The sequence below is a fragment of the Semicossyphus pulcher genome, unplaced genomic scaffold (assembly GCF_022749685.1).
Source record: "Semicossyphus pulcher isolate SPU_LCO1_2020_fin unplaced genomic scaffold, fSemPul1.0.p SCAF_3, whole genome shotgun sequence".
NCBI lineage: Eukaryota > Metazoa > Chordata > Actinopteri > Labriformes > Labridae > Semicossyphus > Semicossyphus pulcher.
Genome location: NW_027211704.1, coordinates 18,348,703 through 18,371,300, shown reverse-complemented (window position 1 = coordinate 18,371,300; position 22,598 = coordinate 18,348,703). Strand labels below are relative to the sequence as shown.

The window sequence follows — 22,598 nt, the reverse complement described above, 5'->3', positions numbered from 1 at the left end:
CAAGCCAATTGGATTTAATGAATGAATGAATGGTGCAGGTTGAGAGGAGCACATTTTCCACTCTCTCAGGCTGTTTGAAGATTGTGTTGATCATTCTTATTAATTAAAAGTCTCTGTAGCCACAGATCGAAGAAGGACGAGTGTTGAAATGTCACAAATAGCGCAGCCGTCAACCAAGCCTTGTGTGAACCACGTGTTGTTTTTCCATTCACAGTTTTATTGTCACCTCCTGTATGTCACAAACTTTTCTTGGTTGTGCGCCCACATTTTTTAAATGAAATAATCCCCTTAAATTGTAACTTCCTTCTCTTTCAGTGAACATTTTTTCAATATTGCTTTTTTTTTTGCTTTGAACATAATTTGTGCAGTTTGAAATTCCACCAGATCTGCAAATTTTAATATTTCTATCTGTAAAAATAACTCTTAAAGGGGTTACAAAGACCAATCTGTAGTGAAACATTTATACCACTGTAGTTTTCTTACAATTATTCTTTAAATGCACACTGAACAGTACTCACATCTGAAATGGGTCAATTCAGTGAAGTGACCGCTTATCTGACGCTTATCTGACGCTTGTTCAAGTGAAATTTCACGTTTGTTTTTTTTTACTTTCCACCCACCGACAACGGATGAGTGATGTCTTGAAAGGTGTTGGTCATGCGTCATGAGACGCATAAATCCCCCTCCAGTGAAAACCAAGTGTTTAACCTCAACCACTTCTGTGATGCGCGAGCCAGCTGTAACCGTCATCTTAATTTTTATAAACTCACTACTGACTACTAACGTTACCGTTAATAGTCAGTAGTGAGTTTAGTGAGCAACTTGTTGAAAAGTAGCTATCTTGAAATTAGTACTAACTAATTATGCACTTAGCTTCAAGCTAGCTAAGTTTCAACAAGTTGCCACTAAACAATGGTAGAGACGTGTTTTGTTTTCGGCTGTAATTTTATGAAAGGAGGAAACGGTGAGCTACAGGTGCCTGATTGGGGAAATTTGCATAGTGGGCGGGGACTGTGCATATTCAGGAATTTTTCATGAGGGAGGAGATGCCTTGGGAGGATTTTTACAAGGTAACTAAACGTATTTTGCAGAAAAAACATATCAGACAGAATTTATTATTTCAAGCAGAGCATTTTATATGTCTTAACACATGACTGGAGCTGGTCTTTAAGGACACACAAGAGTGAAATTAGGGCTTTTGATTTGTTCAGTGGAGGCTCTGTATATCAGCTGACAGTCTTCATCTTGCCCAGTGAGATTTAAATTTTCACACCATGATCAATTGATAGCCCACGTTTTGTTTTATATGATTGCTTTAATGCACTGTGAGGGCTCAAAGAAATTGCAGGTGAAACATACGAGAGGCATGTCAGTAAAGCCAGAGAGAATCTCAAGTGGAGGTCAAGATGACCACAGGAGACAAAAAGCGCTTGTTTGGTGCAGAAACCAAAACCACAGTTTCATAACCACTATACCATAGACACTTTCCACCTAAGGTGTGCAGTTGCTTGTTTGGTCAGTCCAATTTTCTTTTTTGACCAGACACATTTCCTCTTGAGATTTCCATAAACAGCATGTGAGTGGTACTGGCAGGCTACAGTGACATCTTGAGGTCTTCTTGTCCATAAACATCCTTCTCTGTTAATATTTTCTCCCTTTTGGTTTGAGCCACTCTCTAAACTCTGAAATGAAGTACAGTCCATACAGACTGGTGCATGTTTTCTCTGAAGCACACAAAATATTGTGGAAACCCTTATATATCTAAGCAGTGCAAGTATTTTTAATGTACTTTTAATCATACACGTAGATGAATGCAATGATCATAAATAAAATATCCTTGAGTAAATGTATGCATGTACTATCAGCAAAATGCATTTTAAGTAACTAAAATCAAAGCAATCATGCAGCATTGTCTATGTGTAGAATGTCAGGAAGTGCATTTTCATTCACTGTAGTTGATTGAGAGAGAGCTAACTACTTATCAAACTGTTGTGACAATATCTTATTGTTTAAATACTTTGATTGTTAAATCTTAATCTATTGTAAATTTAATATTGTACAAAATTTGCAAGTGAAATTTTGTTAGAAATAAGTTTAAATAGCCTAACTGACAGAACACATGACAATAAACAGTTACAAGCATCACAAGGGGAAAAAAACCCCAAATGTCTAAGCACAAACATATAAAAATCATTCACCAAACAAAGGGGGAACTTTTGTTTTATTAACAGTATTTATAAACGAAGTAAATGCCAATAAAGGTGCTGTACCACAACCACAGCCCTACCCTCAGAAAACGAGGTCAACTTAACATAGCTGTTGAAATATATTTAAATGTATTGTCATGATAAGAAATACTTGCAGTAAGTACACAGTGCGCAAAAGCAGTAATGGAAGTAGTACATTTAGCCAAATACCCACAAATTTGAGAAACTTATAAAAACTTATTTTTGGATATTTTCCATCTTATGTAACTATAAAATTGTGCTCCACTACTTTTCACAGGCAAACGTTGTAGCTTTAGTTACTTTTCAGATTTTCTTTTACCCTTCTTGTCTAGTTAAGGGGTAGGGTTAGGGTTTAGAGAGGAGTTTCACCAAATTTGGTGATTTACAGTTTTAAACTGAACTTTCCTTTAATGACAGAGACACTTCTCATTGTTTCTTATCTAATTAAGCCTTGCTTCACCTTGAATGTGCACTGCCAAGCAGCTGTAAACAGGGTTGTTCTCACAGAACAACACTGTGAGTTAACTAACTGTTTATCCAGCAGTCAGTTTGTGTTGATTTTGGCACCACCTGTGGACAAAGCTGTACCTCTCATCTCGTTGCTGATTTTTTCCTGTACATGTTTAAGTGGCTGTTTTGAACCATCATCCTGCTTTCTTTAACAGTCATATGTATCACTCACTTTAAATATTTGCCCTGGAAAATGTGAACAAAGGCAGCATGCAGTTAATCACTTTGTCTGACACCTACCCCCTGCCAGCGGTTTAAGGCATTAAAAATAACTATGGTTAATGGCTAATGGTCTGGTTTGCTTTTGTAGGTCATATAGACGCATCAGAATTAATTTCAGTTTCATAACCAGTGAAAAACTCCTCACGGGAGCTTTAAATAAGCTCAACTATGAACATCTAGCCTACAGCAGTAACATTGAGCCTACATATTATTAGAGGAAATATTAGTTGTAGAATCTTGATAGGCATAGGCTAGCGTTGACTTTTTAATGTTTAATGTATTTTTTCCTTTTTTTGTCAGAATGTAGCCTACATAAGTTAGCCTGTTAGCCTAAGTAGCTTTAAATAAATAGTCTGTGAATGAGAGGCTTTACCCAAACATGTTCTCTGTCTTATGTTTCTGTCTCAACTTGTTTTCAACTTAGAAACTGACTTCTTGAATGTGTAAAATCCACTGGAGCTTTAAAGCATTGGCACCGCCCTCACCTCCTCCAGACATACCTACTAAGGGGCGGGTCTTGTCCCTCTTCTCCCGCCTCCTGCTCCGCTGCTGCCCTCTCCTCTCCTGAACGCTGATGTGTTACTAACTTCAGCCTTCAACTCTGACAAAATGTTGAATTTCGGGTCAAAATTGCTGCTGCTGTTCCTCCTGGCCTTCCCCTGTGGGTTAATATCCCTCGGTAAGTTTCATGTTTTCTTCGTTTTAATGCAGTTTGTGTCGTCGTCTCACTTCGGCAACAGGAAAAAAAAAAAGTAATTACACACAGCCTAACTTATTGACGTGGCATAGTCACAAAGCTACACCAGTAGCTATATGGCTCACAGCAGATGTGCTAACATGAAAATATGGACGTTTAATCAACAATATAATTCACGGTTATAAAAGAGTTGTAGCTCGTCTCTTTCACTCTGAAATGAATGAATGTCACTTTGGCCAACCAGCTGCTTCAGTGTAAGTTTAAAACAATAATCGGACGCATTAAAAGTAAAGTTAGATGTTATTTTGTGAACCTTAGAGATGTTCAAACATAAATAAATCGCAGTAGATGCAGTAGCAGCTAACGGCTGCTGGGACACGTCACCATAGATAAGATGGTACCTTGTGTTTGTTCCTTACGTTTACTTTTCCCGCTGACTTAGCCTACATTAATATGAGGGGTTTAATTGTTTTGCTTTTGATAACTTAAACAGGCAACAAGGGTAAGGGTAAGACAGGGGAAATATTTGGCTACAAATGAAAACATGTCACTGTGTGTGGAAAAAATACACTCATCCATTCATTTCAAACGGCATTTCAGTTATTGAGACTGCTATATTTTGGTAATCCAGCTCAAACTTTGTTCATCGATCCTTTTATTTTGTTTTATTATTTTCTAAAATATAAGTTGACTTAGTGGTGTGTAGCACTAGAATCCTACAACCAACATTTTTAATTTCTTCTTGAGCGATATTGACAAAATCCATAAATAAAAACAGTCAGTTAAGAAGTTTAACACCAGGAAACATAAGTTACCAGCATTATGATGTGATAATAACCCAAATCCTGAAACATATTATCTTTTAATGAAACATCAGCATTATTGCACCCATCCTGTCGTGGTGAAACTTTTCAGAATGACACGTATAGCCTACATCGCTGTCCTCTGTCCCTCACAGGCCAAGTCTCTGCAGACTCCGACTCCGCTGAGGACATTGCTGAGGACACAGACGCTGCAGTGGATGAGGAGGAAGATGATGAAGAAGAGGTGCTGGTTGAGGAAGATCAGATGCAACCGTCGGTATGTATGTTTTAGTGACGCAGCAGTTGGTAAAAAAACTGTTTTTCACATGCAGACGATCAAGTAACAGTGTCACCTAATGTTCTTCCTCAGGAAGGAGACGAAGATGACGAAGGAGCAGATAAACAGGTGACAGCTCACCCTGATGCCGACACCACCATCATCTTCATGACAGGAGAAGGTCAGTCTCTTTCAGTGAGCTTTTACAGAGTCTACAACTGATGACATCTGATAACTTTTACTTTTATCTAATGTTTTTTTCTTTTTTTTTCTTTGCATTGGTAAAATATTTAGAGTTTCCTGCCAATGAAATTGTGAGGTTCCTGGTGGGTTTCACCAACAAGGGAAGTCAGGATTTCACTGTTCAGTCGCTCGAGGCCTCTTTCCGTTACCCCCAAGACTTCCAGTTCTACATCCAGAATGTAAGTTGATCTGAAATTAAAACTACTAGCAAATATTAATCCAACTTTTGACTTTATCTGTAATATTAAAATGCAATCATTTGCTAATTTACCTGCAAACTTCTTTAATTTTGTCCTCTGTCGTACAGATCTTTGTGTCTTTTAACCTCTCCTGGTTTGCTGCACTGTTTTCCTCATTTTTTACCCTTTTCTTTCCTTTTTGAAAAGTAGATTCCTTCTGCAGTCTGTTATTCATAGCAGGGGTTCAATTTACAGGAATAACAGATTGTAGAATGCCATAATTGACCAATAAGAATCTAGTAATCATCATACTGTGTGATAAAGTATTCCCATATGGCAAAGTAAAACCATTTAGCCAAGTTTCTTACTTCTAATAGTCCAAAGACAAAATAAAATCCTTAACACTGTATTTTTATGTATGTGTGTGTTTATCAGCTTCATGTGTAATGATGTGTGTTTTTTTATAGTTCACAGCTTTGCCTCTGAACACCATAGTCAAGCCCAACGCTCAGGCCTCCTTCGAATACTCCTTCATCCCAGCTCAGCCCATGGCAGGTCGTCCATTCGGTCTGGTTATCCTCCTCAACTATCTTGACACCGAGGTAAAAAGCAAAGCATTTTTCATTTAAAAAAATATTTGTTTTTTCTAGATTTGTTGAGGTCAGGTTTTAGGGAAAATCATAGTGTGATGATTAGACTGTCATAATGAACCACAGGAAGGTTTGTCACAGCCCACCTCAGATTTTGATGATGCATGAAGATTAAAACCAGAGGAATCTGTTGTCAGCAAAGCTGTTTCTTTATATGGTCTTTATATTCGAGTTGGTGGCTCCCTAAAGTCATTATTTTCTCCTGACTGTTGTTTCTATGCTAATAAAAAAATAATGTGATAAAGGCTGCAACATATTTGCATCACAGTTTTAAAGAGCAGCTCTTTAATCTTTTAGGGACGTTCTTGAAAGTTCAAGGTGTTTATACTGTGTGTATTTGCTTTATAGTCTTTTCCTTTTGTCTTCAGGGTGGTGCGTTCCAGACTGCCATTTACAACCAGACTGTCACCATCATTGAGCGTGAGGAGGGGCTGGATGGAGAAACGTAAGGCTTTCCTTTCTGGGTTTATATTGTACCCCATCATGTACATACTTGAAAACGAAAATCTAGACTAATCTACCGCTCTTTTAAATTACCCCGATGGAATAATGGAAAGAACTGGCAGTGTGTGGATATATTAACCCAATATATTTATCTCAGTTTTATGTAAATTATGTATAAATCAAATAATTTTTTCAGCTTATTACTTACTTGTCGTGTCCCTTGAGGGAACATTGAGCTCTGTAAGCCTTCACAATAGCAGCTCTCCCAGACGATTGCAGCACATGTAAGAACCTGTAAAAGGAGGTGTGAAATTGGCACAAAGAGATCAGTTGTCAGAATTGTGCTGCTGGTGCAAGATACAGATTCTGTCACCAACAAATTAGTCAAGCAAGAGAAAATGCTTTCCATCCAGAAATCTCTACACAGAGAAGATATGTTGAAATTGCAGGTTGGTTTAAACTCACTTTATGTATTAATATATAGTTTAATATTTTATCTTCCATTTTTTTTCCTGTAGGATGTTCATGTACGTGTTCCTGGTTGGACTGGTGGCCCTGATGATGTTCGGGCTGTACCAGGTCCTGGAGACGAGGACGGTATGTGTCTATCAGCTGTTCTGTCTTTATGCCTCTGCACCCGTGTCGGCCACGACCAGAGGCGTTATGTCTTCAGGTTGTCAGAATGTTTGTCCATCCCGTTCAGGTAAAGGTATCTCAAGAAGGGCATGATGGAAGAAGTTATTATGGCACGAACAGATTAGAATTTAATGGTCAAAGGTCAAAGGTCAAAGATCAAGATCGCTTATTTGACAAAAAATGTTTTTGGCTATAACTCAATATTTCAGCCCCTAGTTCTGACCAAATTCAACACTAACATGTCAGTTGGGAGAAAATGATAAAGTTAGGATAATTGTCACTCAAAAGGTCAAAGGTCAACGTTTCTTTTCGGTTTTCCACTATTTTGGTCCCATTTTCGTGAGTGTGATATCTCAGGGACACCTGGAGTAAATATCTTTGAATTGAACAGTACTCTGCTTGGACTAAAGGATGAACTGGTTGGGTCTTTGTTCCCAATGCGAGGCAGTTATTTTAGTCTATGTTAAGAAGCATATGTTTGGTCTCCACCTGTACTCTGGAGATACCAATACGAATATGCAACATTATCCGCCGCTGTGATTGTCTGTGGCACGAGGCTACTACGACCGAATCAAAGCCGTGATGATATTCATTACAACATCACTCCCTCTCATGTGATATTGCTTAAGCAGCAAATGAAAACGATTGCTAGGGCTGTCATGGTACTGAACATGTGTTAAAACACTAACGCCCCCTTACAGTTTGGCGGTTAACCGCTGCCCCAGCCTGCTGCCGGAGTATATCTTGTTTATTTAACTATACAGTGCCTCTCATAGACGGTTAAACATCATTGACATAAGTGAACACAGCATGAGTGGTGGAAACACAAGTTTATTAGCCACTGCTATGTTCGGATACTTAATTGTTGAAATGAAATCCATGGTGATGAGCTAGTTGTTATTGTAGTGGCTAAACAAGCATGTTGCAAGACTGCACACGGCTTGTCACTGGATCCACCCCGCGGTTACTGTCACATAAACGTGGTATTGCGGTTGTGCGGTTACCGTGACAGCCCTAACGATTGCACCTTAAAAATGGTTGTTGTAAAAATGCTACAGATTCAAGTTTTAACAGGCTCAAGTCGTTTTAAAATGTGACATAATGTTGTCTTTCAACCTGTTTTTTGCAGAAGAAGAGACTCCCAGTGAAAATAGAGAAGGGCACTGGTGGGATACATGATGTGGACATCAGCTGGATTCCTCAGGAGACTCTCAATGTCATGAGTATGTTCAGTTTTATAGTTTATTATAACAAACTAAACAGTTGTTTTAAAAGTGATATTTCCCTCATATTACTGTTTCTCTCCATGAGAATGGAGCCTCACAAATATCTTTCCGTCCTGTCTTACAGACAAAGCTTCCCCTAAAGCGTCTCCACGAAAACGAACCAACAGAGCAGCGGGAGCAGATCAATAAAAACTGCCATTTCCATCCATCATCATACCGTCCATCAGGCTTTCAACGCTCATTCCCTGACCACACTAAACTGATTGCCATTCACAAAGTACCAACATTTCCGGAATCCGATTTCCGTTCCAAGCAAAGTGTTTAAGATGTTTGTGGATCTCAGTCTGCTGCTCTGGATGCTGAACTCTACTGCTCCATCCGAGCACCAACATTTAGACACTAGCAGGACTGAACTACGGTTAATTCTAAGGTACTTTTATATCAGAATGTGTGTGTGAAAGGAGATAAACAATAAACAAATAAGTCATTCAGTTTTTCTATGGAACAAAGGGAATGTGGTAAAAAAAAGGTCCCCAAAAGTTTTATTCTGACAATATATATTTCATCTGTTGAATGAGATGAATCCCCCTCCTCTTTCTGATGTAAACACCACTGTGCCTTGTTGAAACTGTATTTGTGGTGCACTGCAAAGACTTAAGAGAAAAACGTTGCAACTGATTGAAAAGGTTCCCTACTGTTACCTCTCCTGTTTTAACATCCCGTCACAGAATGCATGAGGTTCGTTCACGTTTTTTAAATGTTGTTTTCAGTGGTGCAATGGCAGCTGCAAATACAACTAACATTAAAACAGTGTTCTTGGAGGTTTTGGCAGGTTAGTAAACCTGTTTTTTTTCACCTGAATGTTGTAAGAGTGCCAATTGTGCAATTTCTGCATACTGTTGTTTTTGATAAAACACCTTTGAAAAGCAATAAAAGGGTGATAAAAAATATATTTGTTTCTGTAACTATGTTTCTTTTAAGTACTTTATTATTTAAAAATATTATACTTTTGTCTTTTGCATTGTCTGACTCTTTGTGTCACAATGTTTTTGCATTCTAAAATACACAGCTTCAGTTGAATTAAAATATTAGATGGTGCCACTCAAAAAAATGTATATAATACATATATACAAACATATAGGGCTGCAACTAACAATGATAGTCCACTGATTTGCCAAACATTTGCTGATTGATAGAATAATTGTTTGGTCTTAAAACAAAAGAAATATATTTAACACTACCCCATGGTTATCTCATCAGATGTCTTGTTTTATCCAACCAATTGTGCAACCTGAGAATTTACAGCCTAGTTAACACTAAGAAAAAAAGTCGATACAAAACAACACATTTCATGTCATACAAATATCCTTCGCATGACATTATTAGGAATGAATGCAAATGTAAAATAACTACATGTTATAAGCAGGGTTATAATACAAGTGTAATATACAACTCCTGCCCTGTAGGAACAGAGTGGTGCATCATTTGCAGATAACATAGGAGGTAAATATCTTTAAAGTAGGATAAAGTCACAAAGACATCCCGTGAGTGTTGCAGGAGGGTTGCGCGGTGGTTTCTCTTCGGGGAGATAAGGGCTGTCCGGTGCTGAGGGGGGAAGATGAGCTCAGCGCGCGCGCCGGGGGGCAGGTAACGTCAGCAGTCGGCCGGAGCAGGGAAAGACTCCATACACACACCCACCAAGTATTTATCTCCGCTTAATCACTGATACACATCGACACACATTAATAATGGGCAGCTAATCAGCTCCGTGTGACTCAGCGCCGCTTTTCTTCCGCTTCCTGCGCGCCTCGGCAGCATCCCGCGCCCTCCGCTTGGCTTGAAATGGGATGATATGGGATTTTTCATGTCGACGAAGATCGGAGGGATTCTTGCGTTTGCCTTGGGTAAGACATCTCATGCTCCTCCGTGGGTTTTATTTAGGCTGCGAGCCACTTTGGATGCTTTGGCGGTAAAAACTGCCTTATATCTTTTTTTCTTATCTACCTCTTGCATCTGAAATGTCACTGCTCGGATTGTCATCTTTATTTATCTCCATCGGTGTTGCATGATGGCTGTGAGAGCAGCTGTACCGTGGCCAACTGCTTGTAGTACACCCATGCACGATACATACTGGGTGTCTATACTTAGGTGATAGTGTGCAAGCTATTGTACGTGCAATATGCAACAATACAACCCCACAAAGTGATTAGATTTTCTTGAATGCCACTTTTATTTATATTTATCGCTGTACCCATCCTCAATGGGCTGTCCTGTTACAGAATGATGGCATGTTTTTGCATTTAAATTGCATGTAGCTCTGACTAGATTATCGCACCCCATGTGGAAGAATTGTATTGGCTGCAGTATTCAGGACTACTCCCTGAAACATCTGCTCCACAGCCTGCCGCCCCCTGATATCTGTCTACAGTCAAGTTCACATTTTAATTCACGGACTGGCAGAAACCATTTAAAAAATATGTGCTAATTCCATGTAACATAACCATATAAAAATTCAATGCAATATTATGGTTTTGTGCAAAAAGTTGTACGACCACTAGCAGTGTTTGTAGATACTATTCAAAGTAGAAAAAACAGTTCATTAAAAAAAAAGCTTAATATGCTTCTGCGTTTTCAGGGACATAGTTGCTGCTGGTTCAAACCATTAATAGAAAATAAATAGAAGGGCCAAACATCTAAGGTAGGCTATATGATAATGTATGGTCAAATCTATGCTGTTAATGGGTGTGGGTTTTATTTGCAGTATTCATCTCCCTGGTGGTGTCAGAAGACCCTACAGATGTGAAGTGTGATAACATTTATAAGGACTTCTCTGACTGCGTCCTGGAGCTGGGAGAGAGTATGGACAACTATCAGGAGAACGTGACCAGTGAGAGGGGAGTGGCAGCCGTGTGCAGGTGACAATAACTTTATCAGTAAGAGAGAGTGTGTGTGTGTGTGTGTGTGTGTGTGTGCTGTGTGTGTGCGTGTGTGTGAACATGGGACATCCCCAGGAGAGTCTGTATGTTTTTATTTGAACCTAACACTGCTGATTTCCACCCAAGACGATAAGAACAGCGCTGAAAGACAAATCAGCAGTGATGGGGTGGAACAAAAACCTAAAGTGATCTGATCTGCAGCTCTGTGCACAAAATTGTACTTCAATGTAATTTGTATCAAATAGTGCATGATTGAGTGAAATAAAACAGACAGAAACCGAATAAAATATGCATCTCCTGACAAAATGCTGGAGAGAAAAAAGAGCAGATGCCATAATCTCAGAGGGAGAACAGAGAAATGAACGGTGCTGAGACACTGAGCCATTGTACTAAATAATTTATGACTTTGCTGCAGCAGTAATGAAATTCCAGGGACGTTTTTTGTCATTGTTGCTGCACGCACCCCACAACCCCGGCTCGGTATATTGAAGACAAAGATTTACACATGAGCCTACTGTTAAGAAAATGCTCACTTTCAATATGATCTGCGATATTGTTTCACTATCTGATGCAGTTGCCATGGTAATTAAAGCTCAGTTTGACTTACTTGAAGCCATCTGAGTGATAGATCATTGGCAAATAAATTAATGCCTGTCTGCAGCCTGTGTGAGCTCTTAAGTGTGAAGGCACTGATCCTATGATATTCTGTTTGCCACAGCCACTGGGAAGCGTTCCACACATGTGCCCTCACAGCGCTGTCCGACTGTCAGCAGGAAGTCAGCTCCATCTGGGAGACTCTGAGGCAGGACTCCAGGAAGATGCGCTTCCAGGGAAGTCTGTTCGACCTGTGCAGCCCCAGCTCCTCTCCCAGCATACGCTCACCTCTCACTGCCCTCATCCTGCCACTGATAGGCATGCTGATCATGACTGGGCCCGACTAGTTCTCTGTATAGAGGAGGTTGGGGGTGAGTAGATGGGAGGGGGGAGGAGGGTTTATATTCCCCTGGGTTCAGTCCTCCAAAGTTCAAACTTAAAGCCAAGGATTTAAATGGAACAAATGTTTTAATAAGGATTATTTTGACACAGAGCCACGGAGGTCTGTGGCGAGCCAATCAATATTTGCTGTGATGAATAATGTTTGAAATCTTCTCAAATACTTCAGCTTGATCCTCCCACATGTCGAGCAAACTGACAGTGGAGTTAAGATTTCAGAAACTATGTGAGCACAGTCTGTATATTATACAGTCAGACACCTGTGGCTCTGGGAGTGGACACAATAACATCAACACCTGTATAATCTAATGCAATCAAACACAAGAGCCATGCTATAAATATCTAAAACCAATATCAGGTTCCGTTTTTGTGGATTCAACTATGTGGTCATTTATAAAGCTGTGTTTGTGCAGTTTCTGTTTTTTGTTATACTATAAGACAGAAAGGTGTTCATGTTTTTGTGTCCGCTCCCTGCACTGTGTATTAAATGGTAGTGGTAAATATGATGATAAATAAAGAAAAAGATCAACATTTTGGGAGCTAGCTGAGAAGATACGACTCTAATGTTTGTATGCTAAATATGAAGATAGCGTAGCTTATCTTTGCACATGGCTCATATGGCTGCTCCTAGCGAAGAAATACTGTAGTCGTCCAACAAAACACCCACCCACACAACTTGAAATTTTAACACTTTGTGAGCTTTTAAACTGATACTAGGCAGAGCTAAAGTAAGTGTTTCCCTGTTTCCTGCTGTAGCTAGCAAGTTTTAGCTGGCTAAGCTAGCTTGCTCATCACTGAAGCTTTGTGCTGTTACAGGGTGGTAACGGTTGTAACATCTATTCCTCAACAAGAAGGCAAATACGTGTATTTCTGAATAAGTTTAACAATAATTTAATCAAGAGCTATAGTGTGTTTAAACACCAAAACAGCGATTTTAATCTACAGTGAGTTTGTATACATGAAGCTAAGCCATCATGTTGTTAGCTATCACGCTACAAGCATTTAAAAGATCACTTCATCAAACACAACAGCAATATCTCAGCTCTCGGTCATTAGGAAACAAAAAATAAAATGTGTTAACTTATTAGTTATTATAGTATATATATTAACCATTAACTTATTAGTGAAATGACCCAAACCAAAAGACAGCAGTAGACTTTTATCTGACAGACTAAATTAGGCTACACGAACGCTAGCGGCTAACATCCACGTGTTATATAGGTTAAATAGCTCTTTTATCTGTTTCAAAGTCCAGTAAATGTTTGTGTAAGCGACAATCAAGCCCCCTGTAAACATTTGACCCCTTTTTAACCCCAACATTTCAGCCCGCTGAGGTTGAAGTTGCACGGCTGCTATGAAGACACCAAAAACTGACATTTAACACAGCATTACATGATCACTTCTCCAGCTCCTCCCATAGAGCTCCACGCTTTGGTTCGGTCCAACACCCGATCAATCTTTGACCTGTTGACGTTTGTGTAAAAAGAAAATATAAAGTGTGAATGTTTAGTGTCATTTCTGTTGCACTTTGTGTTAAAAAATACTCTAAACTGCCTAAACACGGTATGTCGTACAGTATTCAGATTCTATCACAGATTTTTAAAGTCTGCATAATACTGCAGCTAGAATAGTGTTGAAGATTCCTCACAATAATTATATTTTAATGCCTGAGAACTCCTACAAAGTATTTATTTCACTTTAAACATCTATAATTCATCTCTAATGAATTCAAATTATATGCAATATCAAAAATAATAGTTTTTTTAACATTAGTATTCAGATTTAAACTCACCCATTAATGTGCTGCATAAATATGATGTCAAACTAAATAGATTACAAACTGTGCTGCTTCGTTATCTGTTTCATGTTTTAATCGATCCAATTTGGAGACTGACTCACTAATGTTAAGCTTGAAAAGCAGCCAACAACGACTGTTATTAATCTCATTGACAATAATAAGTTAATTGGCGCTGCAGTTGTATATTATCACAGCAAATAAACCGTGTGGGATATCACTATCTGTGACACTTTTTTAAACAATACGACGTGGTTATTTGGGTTAAATTGGTTTCATAAAAATCTGCAATCTCACTGCAATAGTCAACTTGAATTAAGAGCAAATTAACAACCAATAAGCAATAGCATTGTCCAGTTTTGTTCATTCTGACGTTATAAAAATGATTTCCGTGGTCCTGAATATTTTCCCTCATCTCCTTCTCCACAAATGCATGATCATTTTAGTGATTTCAGAATTATGAACCAGTCTGTTGATTTTCTCCTTGGACAAAGTGTACAGTGTTATTGATCTGTGCATGAAGTTAGGCTAGCTCCTCGGTATATCAGCATCCTGCAGATTTATTACCCACCCACTCACCTACTTTACCTCCATTAGCATGTTTGTTGCGGTGGTTTCTATTTATTTCATGTATCAGGAGTGGTTGCATTAAGTCATTCATTGTGTGTCTGGTGGTGAGAATACAAACTTATCCTCAAAGCATGAGCAATATATATGGTCACTTCTTCAGAGAGGACTCTTAACTCCTCGTATGCTGTTAAGAAAGCATGAAAATGATTGTGTAATCATTATTGGATCACAAGAAATGAACCCTACAGACAGTTTAAACATGGAGAGAACTTCTGAATGTAATAAAGTTCAGTATACATGTTTTTTTTTTTGCAGATTACTGACAGCAGAGCACTCTATTTACAACTGTATAAAGCAATATATGGCAAAGTATTGTGTTTGTAATAATAAAGCACCATGTTTAAAACATGCCGTGTGTCTATCTGTCTGTTTGTGCATCACCTTCTGAAAATTCACAGATAGCAAAGATGTAATAACGCAAAGTGGTAAAATAGAGGAGCATTTAATCGATGCAGTAAGTCGTCATGCTGTTCCACTCATTTACTACAGAGTTTCCATTTTTAGTCCCCCCTGAAGCAAAGTGTTCATAATGAGGATTGAAACCAGCATTTTTTCCCCCTCTCGTTAGTCTTCTCCCATCTGCTCCTCTCCACCTGGACAGTGCAGAGGCAGTGGTGGGAGAAAATGAGGGATCAGGGCCCAGGGTGGAAAACTTTCACAGATCTAAAGACATGCTTGTAATGCATCCCTCATTAGAGGACCCATCTTTGACATCTGAAGCGTAATGGCCAATTATTTTTACACCTACAGTTTCTGGACTTTTACACTTTTTCCTCCGATCTATATGAATTTATAGTTTTTTATTAAAGAGCATATTCACAAATTAAGTACATTGTACAATAATTCCTCCATACTTCAAGCTTCAAGAGAAAAAGAAATGTACATTTTGTCTGTGACATTTCTGGTCTAGAAAAGTCAGAGAACTTTATTATATGAGTAGGTCCATCTCTCTTTAAATTAGTTTAAAAAAAATGTTTGTTAAAGAATTAAAATGTGGCATTGTGACAACTTTCAGGGTAGTCATTGTTAAAAAATGATCAAAGGACACTGGTTTAGAAAGAGTCGTCATGAGTTTGAACATGTTGAACTGTTTGCTTATTTGCTTTCTTATCGAGAGTTAGATGAGATGATCAAAGCCGGTCTCTTGCCTGTGATAAAAATGAAGCTTCCACCAGCAACTGGTTAGCTTAGCCTGAAGCCTGAAAATGGAGGAAACAGCTAGCCTGGATCACTTTAAAAGATAACAAAAAACCTCCTTCCAGCACCAAAATAACTCACTGATGAAGTTACATCTGGCATCATTTGTTAAAAAAAAAAAGTAACATGAGTTGTGGTTGCCAGACAACATTTTTATCTTTACGGCTAACTTAACAGTGTAAAGAGGATACCAGTATGTTACTGTGGCCAGCCAAGTATTAGGTACATATTTGGTGAAACTTGTTGTATTGACATTTTTGTTTTTTATCGAATGGCATGAAACATACAACTTGCTGGTTAAAATGTGATTTTAGACAACAGACTACCTCTTTCCAAGTTTTCAAAGCTTAGCAAAAAAACTGCTGGTTGTTCCTACATATTTATCGTACAGACATGAGAGTGTTATTAATATTCTCATGTAACTCTCAGCAGGAAATTGAATACTTACATACATTATTTCCCATAATGTCCAACCGTTGTACAACTTTTAGATATCAACACTCGCAGCATAATGATGTACTTCAAAACAAGCCACTGCATAGTCCACACTATCAATGCTGCAACAGTTTGATCTGACAGTCACCGCACAGTATAAAAAGTATAGTCGTATAACAATAAGCAGTTAATTCAGACAGGGGTTTAAAAAGCCATCACAAAATGGAAAAGCTGAAATTGTCCTGGAAACCATCAGAGCTGCCCGTTCCCGTTCTTTAACATCACATCTCCACAACAGTGAGCGTTTTCAGAAACAGAGACACAGCCTGCTGTCAGAAACACAGCTGGTGGCTGACAATCTGTCCCCCAAGTGGCCACCTTGTCTGCATAATACATCATGACATGTAGAGATGGAAGAAAACAACACTAGCTGTGCAAAATGCTCTACACGCTTGATGAAGAAGACCTTATATGAATATTTTGAGACCGAATGTACAAATGCTATCCAGAGAGGTTAAATAAACCTGAATTTATTCTTCCAAATAATATGAGATAATAAAGCATAAAATCGGTGATTGACATCGTATAACTGAAGCATTTGGTCTAACCGTCTGAACACTGATTCTTACCAACATTAAAGTTTAAGCAGCTATGAGACAAAATGATAGAGCTGTGATATGTTACTTTGCTGAATGAATCTCTTAATGGTATGGAATTTTGACCAGAACATTTTAATCTTAAAAAGTCTAAATATCTCACCACATGATGGTTATGTTTGTTTTGCCAAGCTACCCAGATTGTAATTAAACTCGCCCTAAGAGAGGAGGAATGTGTGTTGCTGACATGTTTTTGATCTCCTGCTGCTTTTAAGACAGTTTGTAGTTTTGATTTGTCACTTAACTGTAACCGAAAAAAGATGAAATATTTTAAATCTTAAAATGTACGAATTGGATGCTAAATCTAATGTTCCTAAAAATGAACACAAAACTTATTAAGAAAAATGTAAACTGGCGCCCTCTTTCCAAAGCATTAAAACACATAACTTAATATGCTACAGAGTTAATGCCATCCAACATGTATGAGATAGCTCTGAATAAATAGATCAGTTTGTCTGTTGTTTCACTTTAAGTGAAGATAGACGACAATCCAACGTCCACACCGACGGACATCCATGCTCTGTTTCAATTGAAAGCACAGAAAAGCCTAGTCTGTGCAAGATCCTCCACCTGTCCACAGATTTTCAGTGTCAAGAAGAATTCACAGGTTAGATTTGGGTCCACTGTTGACTGGGATGGCCCTGAGCTCGCTCCGCATGCACAAGTACTCTCCTATGACAGCCATTAAGGCCATGCAGGCTACATTGACGAGCCACCAGGACAGGGCAGCTGGAAGATGAGCATTGTAGATCCAGCAGCCGATCATGTGGAAGAAGTGTACGGTGACTGTGAAGTCCAGGCACTGTTTCCCTCGGCGGACGAAGAACCACAGGCCGAGTGCACTGTGGAAGAGTTGAGACGGACAAGTTATGTTAGCAGCCAAGCCTATAATTCTATGGCGCAGGGGAAAGGAAAAAATTAAGACTATTGAGAGGCCCAGTGGGTCCAAACCAGTGGGTTCCTCGCTTCGGTGTGCTAGTCGCCGGCCTCGGGAGCTAATGATCAGCCTAGCCAGTAGCCGATCCAGTGGGTTGCTATGTTAGACGCATGACTTGCCGTCCTGGTCATATGAATAGGTGGCTTCTCATTTACCAGTGCCGGCTTATCATTATCTGTGGCTGGCTTCGGCAAGGATATAGCCTTCTTCGGCCGCTCAATAGTCTTAATTTTGCCCTTTTCCCTGCACCATATTAATTAGGTTAAATTAGAGTGAATAAAAAGATGCAAGTATTTTAATATAAACAGTGTTTAGTCTGGTGTGAATCCTTAAGTTGTGTAGGTGGAAAACAATAAAAGTCATTACGGCCTTAAAATGTTTGTACGATCAGGGTGCTTGAATACCAACATTTCAACAGCTCTCATCTCTTTGGGTATACAGATCAACAACAATATTAAACAAAAGACTTACCAAGTAAGAGAGTTCAAGATGAAAGCCATCATTGAGAGCCTGCCCTGCATTGTAGCAAATCCAAGGACCTGCCAAGTCAGGGTAAAGACTTAAATACCATGTCAGGATTGTTGCAATGTGCCAAAAACATAAGTCACACAGATGCGGAGATCTTACTTCATAGCTGAAGATCTGGTCCAGTGACCGACTGGTTTGCACCAGACCGTCCACTCCAGCCAACCATAGGCCCAAGAAGCTGTAGTAGATGCACTGCATCAACACAATCTGACTCACAATGAGGACTGGGTCCCAGATGTAGCTACGGAAGTTACTGGCCATTGTAGACTAATGTTACATGTACAGGCCTAAAGGATGTTAACAGCTGGTCTCAGCTGGTCCCAGCTGGTCCATCCAGTGTGACCGCCGTGATCTCAAAATCTGAAACACAAGAAGTTAGATCCAATTAAATGTTTTAAATTTGAACCAAATTAAATACTGAACTGGACATTTAGTTATTTATTTGCAATCATCAAAAAAACAAACCATGAGAAGTCTGGACAGGGATGGGTAAAGCTAGGATTGTTTTGATACTATTACGGATATCTACACTTCTTTTACTGGTAATTATCAATATGTTTTATCATGCAACTTTTTATCATAATGTCTGCACTATTGTTTTTGTGCAAACTGCAACCTGTTGCCACAGCCTCTTAAGTCAAGCTACACAGCTTCAGATACATACAATGTCGTGTTCATCGGGGTTGCTAAATTTAATTTGTTTTTTACATCATCATCATCAACAACCTGTTAAATATATTACATATTACATCATTTTCATTCAATCCACTTAAGTTTGAGGAAATAAATGTTGTTAGTACCGCTGTCTATTAATATTTTTGGTACCCACCAGCCAGAATATGGTGCCTGTTTTATGCCCATCCCTAACTGTGGATAAAATGTGTAATGGAAAGACTGTTTCTAAAACACTTAAACCTAGTCTAGCAAAATGTTTGTTGTTACTTATGAAGAAACATAAACACTGATAACAATATAGATCTGCAATAAGTTAATATCACCCTGGCCAATTTATCGCTCATAATTACTACTTGTTTAATAAAGGGCTGTGATGTCAAATTTACATAAAGATAGACAATAGACAAATTGTTATTAGCCAACCTATGAATCGTGTATTAATGCAATCATTAACCTCTAGTCAAAACACAATGAGATATAAGCTAACATGAAGTGCAATATTGAGGCAATTCAGTAACAGGTGATAACATTAAAGAGTAGGGAGTCCAATGACCAGGAAATACATGGTTTAAATCTTCCAATAGTGTAACTCGCTTTGACTGTGTCAGTGATTCTTTGATTTTCAGTCACGAGCACCAAGCTAGCTAGTTTGCTATTTGCTAACATAAACTCAACAATTAGCAACAGATAAAACTAACGTTAGCCGGTTGACGTCGTTTTGTTATTACACAAAGCCCACTATGACCTTTAGGTCAGATAGACATTTACTACAGGTGGAGACAACACTGAAGTATGTTTCTCGCCTAACGGTGAGTTACAACACAGGAGATGACCAAAAGTTACAGTACGCTAACACGGCTGTTTACTTAAAGAGCAGCGGGTGAATAGTTTATAAAACATAGAGACAGCCAATACCGACCTGTGTACTGGATTAGAAATGTTTCAGGTTTCCGTTTTAACGATAATCCCCTCAGTGGCTCACAATAATCAAAACTGAACTGTTAATAAACCGGGCCTTATACTCGAGCGGTTGAACCTTCTTAACAACACGGAAGTCACGGTGGTGTTCCCGGAAGGAAAACTTAACAGCCAACACTTTTATTTTCAAAATAAAAATAACCTAATTCTACTGTAGTACAATCTGTACTGGTTTGCACACCAAATTAGTTCACAGAAACCAAGGGAGAACATGTATTGCGATTATTATTGAACTGCAAGATACACCTGATCGTTTTCCACCTTTAGCCGAGTAATTGTTATGAGTACAATTCTTTTTTTTCTAAAAGTAAGAATTATTTTGAAATATTTCCCCTTTTCTTTCAGGTGTAGTTGTAATATCAGTTTTTGTAGCAATGACTGTATATTATAATAATAATTATTATTAACATGATGCGGTAAGCGAGGATACACGAGAGTAGCCTCCAGTGAAGTCTTTTACTGGCTGACACGCCCCCTTATTAGATATCAGTTAGTGATTGGACGCTGCAGCAGATCGGACTTATGTGGAACTTCACAACAATCTGTCAGCATGTAACACGTTTTACTTGTGAGACTGATCATCAATGAAGTCGGGTTTGATCAGCGTGACGTGATTTCTATTTATCCTGAAACTTTTAGCCTAATAAATTATTTTCATAGTTCATGAACAGACAGTATTTGGGCTTATTAAATATTTAATTCAGATCAGATTATCAGAAAATTTCCCTATGCAGGAAAAACACAGGTCATGCAAATCGGACTCTAATGAACTCCGCCCCTTTTCGAAGGCCAACGCTTCACTCTTCAGCAAACTCTCTGCATGTTAGGAGGACGAGGACTGTAAGAGGTAAGATAACTTGAGAGCCTAAAAGTTTTTCTGTGTGTGAAAACTGAAGGATTGAGTCGAAAGTGAAAGGTAGATTCCAAAAAACCTAATACTACTTGAACTATAAGGTTTGCTGAACAATTCATTGGAGTCTTGTTCAGAGTGGCCTTGATTTTGACGGCTTACTATTTGTTGTAAGTTTACAGTAATGGAGAGAATTATATGGAAGATATTGTTAATTTTCACATATTTGAAAAATCATCGTTTTAAATCTTTTATGGTAACAGTAACTGGTTTTATCACCAAATCTCTCAGGAAATATTGTTTTTTGTTTCTTAAATGTGGAGAAAAAGTATTAGCTTTTATCAGTCACTTATTTCTCCAAAACACAAACAGTAAGTGTCTTTCTCTGCATAATTCCTAGCTTTAAAACAATGACTGTGTCAAAGAACATGCCAGTGCTCTCATAATGAAGTCTTTGTGTCAATGTTTACAAAAAAGTTTAAAAAGAATAGCCCTGTTGTCCGTCTAACATTGTACTCTTTCCTTATGTAAATTAAGCCTAATGTTTGATGACTATGACCGAAAATGCTTGAGGTTTCACTATTTCTGTAGCTCCTGAATCAATTACAACAGTACAAAGTTACACATTACTGTATGTGGGAGATTGGACAGGATTCACATTTTCAACTTTACTGTTTGTGCTGTATTTTTCAGTCAGACAATGTCTTTGCAATAAATCTTTGCAGATTTCTAATTTTTCATTTACATGCACAGATCTGAGTACTCACATGGATGTGCACAACTTACACTTTGATGAGCATCAAATATTTTCATTTGACAGGCTCTAATTATTATTATTTTTTCTTTTTAGGCTTTTGCCTTTATTTATAGGACAGCTGAAGATAGACAGGAAATGAGAATAGAGAGTGGGGGATGACATGCAGCAAATGATCGGCAGACCGGGAGTCAAACTGCAATCAGTACGATGAGGGCTGCGGCCTCTGTACATGGGGCCCGCCGCCCGACCATCTGAGCTAAACCAGAGCCCCAGGCTTTAAATATTTTTAAATGGCATGTACACACAGGTTCTGCCAGTTCTGGGGTCACATAGCAGGTTCAACAAACTGTGAGTCTAACCTTGAAACTCTGATAGGAAACTCTGAGTTTTGGTTGCAGAACAGCTGATTTGAGTTAGTTTGATCAACTCGGAGTAGTTTCACCTGGAGTTAAGTGTGTGCACCACAACTATAAAAAGACAGCATCAATGGAGCCCCGATTCGACGAGTCACCATGGCAACGGGGAAGGGGGGCTGCGTTTTTCACCCCACTAGAATTGGACATCTTAATGCGCCCATACGGCGAGATTGAACATGTTTTTAGAAAGAAGTGCAACACCGCTGCAGCTGCAAAATAGAGGGAGACGGCGTGGGAGAACATTGTTGCTCGGGTCAATGCGTAAGTTTAAATGTAGTCCTTTGCAATCACAATAATATTACAGGGGAAAATGTATTTCATTTAGGTGCAATCCCGCGGGGGGGGGCTCACTTGGCAGCAGCTTAAGATGAAATATAAAAACATACAGTTGACTTACTCAAGTGCTCTGAATCTCCGACAAATGACTTCTTACCAAACTTGAACTCGACCTCAGATCAAACAATAGGGCTGACTACCAAGGCTAACTAACTAATACCAGAAATACATGTTAAAGCCATAACAAACCCTGTGAGGTATGCTGAGGTTCTCTCAAAAACATAGATCAGTAAGAACATTTAGAAAAACTTTAGGTAGGCTCGTGTTTTATCTCCTTAAGAGTTCTGTTTGGTAGGTGCATGCTTAACTTCAGGGACTTCTGGGTGGCTGTGACAGTCCTAATTCAAAGAGGAATCTTCTGCGT

At 38.8% G+C, this 22,598-nt stretch overlaps 3 protein-coding genes across 3 annotated transcripts; 2 read left to right on the top strand and 1 right to left on the bottom strand.

The window, feature by feature from the left end:
- The first annotated feature begins 3,502 nt into the window (after positions 1-3,502).
- Positions 3,503-9,063, top strand: LOC138605724 (translocon-associated protein subunit alpha-like). Its single transcript, XM_069678138.1, has 9 exons — positions 3,503-3,639; positions 4,616-4,737; positions 4,831-4,918; positions 5,032-5,159; positions 5,627-5,761; positions 6,178-6,254; positions 6,772-6,850; positions 8,019-8,112; positions 8,240-9,063. Exons 1-9 carry the CDS (start codon positions 3,570-3,572, stop codon positions 8,302-8,304), a joined length of 858 nt encoding a protein of 285 aa, XP_069534239.1. The 5' UTR covers positions 3,503-3,569; the 3' UTR covers positions 8,305-9,063.
- A 601-nt stretch (positions 9,064-9,664) lies between these two features.
- LOC138605674 (neuritin-like) lies at positions 9,665-14,818 on the top strand. The gene is made up of 3 exons (XM_069678070.1): positions 9,665-10,019; positions 10,877-11,030; positions 11,770-14,818. The coding sequence occupies exons 1-3, from the start codon at positions 9,968-9,970 to the stop codon at positions 11,990-11,992; spliced, it is 429 nt and encodes a 142-aa protein (XP_069534171.1). The 5' UTR covers positions 9,665-9,967; the 3' UTR covers positions 11,993-14,818.
- Positions 14,819-15,475: 657 nt separating this feature from the next.
- On the bottom strand, positions 15,476-19,932 carry sys1 (SYS1 golgi trafficking protein). The gene is made up of 4 exons (XM_069678068.1): positions 19,817-19,932; positions 18,322-18,582; positions 18,166-18,233; positions 15,476-17,599 (listed from the first exon to the last, which is right to left on the bottom strand). Exons 2-4 carry the CDS (start codon positions 18,481-18,483, stop codon positions 17,359-17,361), a joined length of 471 nt encoding a protein of 156 aa, XP_069534169.1. The 5' UTR covers positions 18,484-18,582; positions 19,817-19,932; the 3' UTR covers positions 15,476-17,358.
- Between the last annotated feature and the right edge of the window lie 2,666 nt (positions 19,933-22,598).